The sequence below is a fragment of the Raphanus sativus genome, chromosome 3 (assembly GCF_000801105.2).
Source record: "Raphanus sativus cultivar WK10039 chromosome 3, ASM80110v3, whole genome shotgun sequence".
In the NCBI taxonomy this organism is placed as follows: Eukaryota; Viridiplantae; Streptophyta; class Magnoliopsida; order Brassicales; family Brassicaceae; genus Raphanus; species Raphanus sativus.
The window spans coordinates 19,620,922-19,626,639 of record NC_079513.1 but is presented as its reverse complement, the minus strand read 5'-3'; the positions used below and the strand labels follow the sequence as shown (position 1 = coordinate 19,626,639).

Sequence of the window (5,718 nt, the reverse complement as noted above, 5' to 3'; positions counted from 1 at the left end):
ATAGAGCAATAAAACTATATAGCGAGATGAAGTTTGCATGAGCAGATGATGGTTAAAATTTCATACCTATGAAACTACTTAGGTAGAAATTAGCAAAACCAACAATAACATAAAAGATAATAGCTAGCGTTTGGATCCACGGCCACGCGAACCATGTTTTCCTTTCCCTTGTATTGCCTTCCATTCCAAGTCTTAGTCTTGGAATTTGATAGGAGATTTGGTCTCTCTCTCACCTCTTGTCAAGCTGAGAGCTTCATCTATGTCACCTAGCACAAAAAAACAAGAAGGATTCTCGAAGTTGGCGTTAGGTGTTTGTGGTTTCGGGATCAACAACTGAAGTGTTTTGAACCTCCTTGTTGATATAATCCTCCAGTTGTAATCCTCTAGTTGATAATTCAAAGTTATTAAAATATTACACACTGTTTTATGTCTCTGCTCCGGACAGTAATTATTTCTAGATCGGCTACTGCATTCTAAAGAGCATTCCCATAGAGATTCTTGGTCAAGGTATCTCAAACAAACAATTTAAAGTTTGAAATTATTCCGCATAAGCAGTTTCTATAGCATTTTGTTCTCATCCAAGGAAGTTCGTTTATTATTTTATTTTATTTTAAAAACCCTCAGGGAGTCGGAACTGCGTGCAGTCTGTACACCTTGGTGAGAAACTGCACCCAGTTTCTTTGAACCGAATCGAATAGAAAATTTTTAGTGACCGGTACCGGTTTATTTCGGTTAATATCATCAATCATCCTTGGGGGTTGAGTTGACAAGAGAGAGAGAGAACCGAAAAAAAGAAATCTAGACATTGGAAGGAAAGCAAAATACTCAAAGAGACCTTGAGAGTCCGAGACCGAGTTAACTCGCCAGATTCAGCGTAAGCTTTTCTTTGTTGAGATCCCTACCTAGATCACAGATTCGTTCGTGTGTCTTTTCCACTCATGGTGTGATTAATGAATTTGGAAGGGTGTAGTGTAGATCAAATGGCTGGGGTTATGCAGAAGTTCCTAGTTGCATCAATGTTCATGTGGATGCTTCCTATTGCCATCTTATACGCTTTCAACCATGATTTGCTCCCTGGTAAGCACCAATTGTGTGATACATCTTCGATCTTTGATGTAGAAACCTAGTTATAACTGTTGGTATTATGAAATTTCAGTTTAATTTTTATACAAAACCTTGATGCGGGTTTTAGGTTAGAAACTAGAGGGCATTGTTTTTGCTAATTACTTATCCACCTTTGTATTGTCTTTCACATTTTGCTATTTAAGTCTGTCGTACAAATATGACCTGAATATCTATATAACTCATGATCATAAGTTTAGTCTTGTTGATTCAGAGTTATTGGATTGTTGTCTTGTGGTAAGAGGTTCTATACTTAAAAGCATTTTAAACTGAGTTAACCCAGAACCACTATCTGAAGAATTTAGGGAAAAGAGGAACTCTTCTCTTCATTATTTTCCTTGCAAAACCATCTTTAGCCTGAAATATTCTTTTAGTGAAATCTAATTTAGGAAAATAGCTGATTGTTGGGATTGGATCTGACGAGATTAGAAGATTCCTTTCTGTAAAAAACAATCAGTCAGAATTAGAACTTAAAGTTTTTAGGTATCATTGAAAAGAGTTGGAGCTTGAAACCTTTGAGATTGAAGTGCTACAAGAGTCTGTGCTATGATTTTGACCTTAATTCTTGTAACAAAGGCATTTTAGCCTTTTACATCTAATGTATTTTTGGCTTAATGTCTCTCTCTTTCTCTCACAAAGTTCTATGCAGAATTTTTCCCAGCTTTAGTTTCTGTAACAACATAGGTACCTATCTCAGAGTTCTTACCACCTCTTACATTGCTCTGTTTAAATCTTCTGACAGGTTCGACAACATTGTCCCCACACTCTCTTACACTTCTAAGTGGATTTCTTGCGGTGGTATCAGTCAATGTAGTGATTGTGTTCTACATCTGTCTGGCCCTGAAAGAACCTGTGGATAAACACAAGCCAGACGCTTCGTTTGTCGCAGAGGCCAAAGATAGTGTGAAGAAACTGACATCAGGATCAGGAGTCCCAAGCACTGACCCGGCACTTAAGAAACAAGAGTAAGAGGTTACCACATCCCATTTTCCTTAAAACAAGGAACAGCGCTGATGTTGCATCTGATGGCGAGCATGTTTCAGGTTCTTGAAATGTATTTCCTATAATTTGTAGAAATTCTTGGCTGGTAGATTATCCTCTGTTGTGACATTTGATGGTTTTGGGGTTTGGTTTTAAGCAAAAGAAACTGCAATGTTCATGTTGAACGGATACGATAGCTAATGTTTTAGGGACAAAACTGTGTTTCCAGTTGGTGTTCCTTCATTGCAAGGATGCTAAGCGAATTTTACGGTTACAATTGTTTACTTGTAAACATATCTTCAGCTTTTACAATTCTGGTTGAAATTGAAAAGCTAACCAGGTCTAAAGGAAAATGCTGACAAAGGGTTTCTTATAGAAAGTATGAGAAATGATTACATTAGCATTATTAAATGATCCTAAATCATAAACCATAGGACTCAGAAGTAAGACCATCTCCAATGATTCATACTATTTTTCACTTTAAAATAGAATAATTCTATAATAAAGTTAGAGTTTACTTCAATGCTACTCTATTTTAGAATAAAAAATAGAGTAATAAACAAAAAGAAAAGTTACTCTATATTTAGAGTAAATCTATTTTTCATTCTATTATAGAGTGAAAAATAGAGTACCATTAAAGCAATTTTGCTCTAAACTCTATTTTAGAGTGAAAATAGAGTGGAATTGAAGATGCCCCAAACTTTAAAACTTGAGGAAAGAAGATATATTTGTTTTATACGTTTTAAAAAGGGTTTTTGTGATTTTTCATTTCCTGCGTTATTTTGGGACACTTGTTTTGATTATCTGAATTTTCTTTTGAAAAGTGTTTCTATAAATTATAAATTATATAAATATATATTTATATTTAATTTTAGGATTTATAGTTTAATGTTTAAGGTCTATAGTGTGAGTCAGTGTTGTTCAGTCCAATAAAACTAAACCAAAATAGGAAATTTGATTTAAATTTAGTAATATAATATAAATTTTACAATAGCTATTATTTAAAAACAGCAGTATATAATTATATACCATTTGACTATAGACTTATCACATTGGAAGAAATGAATAATCGACTAATAAATTTTTATCAAAACGGATAAATCGAAACAAACCAATTGATTAAAAAATGGTAATAGGTAGTAGTGTAGTTATATATAAATTATACTCTTCTGTTTTTGGATAAGTGTCATTTTGACATTTTTCACACAGATCGAGAAAGCGTTGGAAATATATGTAAGTTATTATTATTTACACCTCTCTGACCAATAGTATTTGAGATAAATAAAATTATTTATAAAATCAATGCAGTTTGTAATTAATTTTCAGATGAAAGTAAATATAATTTGCATTAAAACTGTAAAATAATATTTTTATGTAACAATAAAAGGAGTTAGAATGACACTTAGAGCCTGACTGGTTTAACCGCAGCGGTTGCGTTTCTAGTTGCAGGAGTTTACGGGTGCGGGTGATTGCGGTTTCAAGCGTTTTCTAGAGATTTCTACGACTGGTACAGCGGTTAGTAATTATTACGTTTGCGGGACTCTTATGACTGGTAAACTACCAAACGCAACATCTGTTAAATAATAAATTAACAATATTTACATTATATATAATTATAAAAATATTAAAAATTATAAAGATATAATAAATATAAAATTTATATTTATAAAATCATATTATTAAATTTTAAAAATTTATAGAAAATATTTTGGTTTGAAATTTTTATAATATAAATTAAAATATAATATGTATACATTTTACAATTTCTATTATTTCAATTTAAAAATTTTATTGGATATTTTTAGTATTATTTTCATTTATTTTGTTTTTAAAGAAAAAAAAATTATTCTTCCGCAACCGCTCGCAACCGCAAACGCTAGCTGGAACCAGCTTTTGATTTTAAGAGGTTCGGAGCGGTTTAAAACGATTTGTAGCGTTTTCTATGATTGTTTCGAAACGCCAACAACTGCTGCGAACCGCAAAAGTTGCATTTGCGGGTGGTAGCGGAGAAACCAGTCATGCCCTTATTATGAAACAGAGAGGTTATAACGTAAGCGGTAATATTAAGTTTAAACTATTTATCAATGGGAATTCGGCCAAAAAAACACTGAACATGGCAAGAATGACCAAAAGAAATATGGACTCGAGGCTGGCCAAAAAAGCCTAAACTTTTGTTGACTTTTATCAGTTTATTAAGAAACTTTGGTTGACCGACCAGATTAAGACACCGTTAACTAACAGTTAAGACGGTGGTTAATCAACGTTAAATACAATCGTTAAGTAAAACGACGTCGTTTTGAGATGGAATGAAACGACGTCGTTTTACCTATTTTTATTATCAAAAATATGTTGTTCACGTGGATCAAACCTAAGAACTCATGGCCAAATGACAAGGTTTCTTACCACTAGACTACTGTCACTTTTAAGTATATCTATAACATGTTTTTTTTTATTGAGTATCAAACAAATCTCGAAAAATCTAAATTCTTTTTTAAAAAATTCCAAAAAATCTTAAAAATTCAAGAAAATTCTGAAAATTAAAATTGAAATTATAAATATTTAAAAAAAATCAAAACATTATTTTTTTAAATAAAAATTAATGTATCTAAGATCATTTGATTTTTTTATCTTAAATACATTAATCATACTTTTTTATAAATTAATATATTTGAGATAAAATAGAAAAATGATATTTATCACACTACAAATGTTTTTCATTTAATTATTATCATATTTTAGAAAAAAAATGTGACAATATCGTTTGTTTATTGTATCTTAATTATCATTTGTCTATTTTATCTTAAATACATTATTCATACTAAAATCTATAGTGTGATAAATATCATTTTTATTTTATATTACATACGTTAATTTATTTAAAAATATGTTTCAAGTTTTTTAATCATTAAATTTAATTCGTTGCATTTTTTGAATTATTTTAGATTTTTTTGAAATTTTTAATGTATTGATTTTTTTTTAAAACTTATTTTTAATTTCAATTTTAATTTTACTTTTCAGAATTTTCTTGAATTTTTAAAAAAATTTGGAATTTTTTAAAAAGAATTTAGATTTTTGAGATTTGTTTGATACTCAATAAAAGAAAACATGTTATGGATATTCTTAAAAGTGACAGTAGTCTAGTGGCAAGAAACCTCGTCATTTGGCCATGAGTTCTCAGGTTCGATCCACGCGAACAAAACGACGTCGTTTTACTTAACGATCTTTACAAACGTTGTTTAATCATTCTGTAACGGTGTATTTAATTAGCGAGTCAGCGATAACTTACTGATTAAAGTTTAAAGTCAAATATAGTTCGGTGTTTTTTTGGCCAACTAATATGTTCGTATTTATTATGGCAATTCGTGCAAAGTTCATGATTTTTTTGGCCGAATTCCCATATATCAATACTATTTAAATACTATTTAAATTTAAGACTTGTGTTTTTTGCTGTTGTTTTTATAAATTTAAATAAAATATTATTTAGACTTGTGTTTTTTGCTGTTGTTTTTATAAATTTAAATAAAATATTATTTGTTCTTTTATGTGTTGATAACTTATTTTTGATAAAATTTAATGTAATAATATTAAAATATAGAAAAATTTGTTCTTACTTAT

The 5,718-nt window shown here is 30.2% G+C and overlaps 1 protein-coding gene across 3 annotated transcripts; it reads left to right on the top strand.

Moving 5' to 3' along the window:
• The first annotated feature begins 751 nt into the window (after positions 1-751).
• LOC108845839 (uncharacterized) lies at positions 752-2,395 on the top strand. Of its 3 annotated transcripts, none has more exons than XM_018619032.2 (3): positions 752-874; positions 971-1,077; positions 1,865-2,395. In XM_018619032.2, the coding sequence occupies exons 2-3, from the start codon at positions 981-983 to the stop codon at positions 2,089-2,091; spliced, it is 324 nt and encodes a 107-aa protein (XP_018474534.2). In that variant the 5' UTR covers positions 752-874; positions 971-980; the 3' UTR covers positions 2,092-2,395. The 3 variants fall into 3 exon arrangements, with proteins under 3 accessions (XP_018474534.2, XP_018474533.2, XP_018474535.2); XM_018619031.2 differs by having other exon boundaries at positions 772-874; positions 964-1,077; XM_018619033.2 differs by having other exon boundaries at positions 775-874; positions 976-1,077.
• The last annotated feature ends 3,323 nt before the right edge of the window (positions 2,396-5,718 follow it).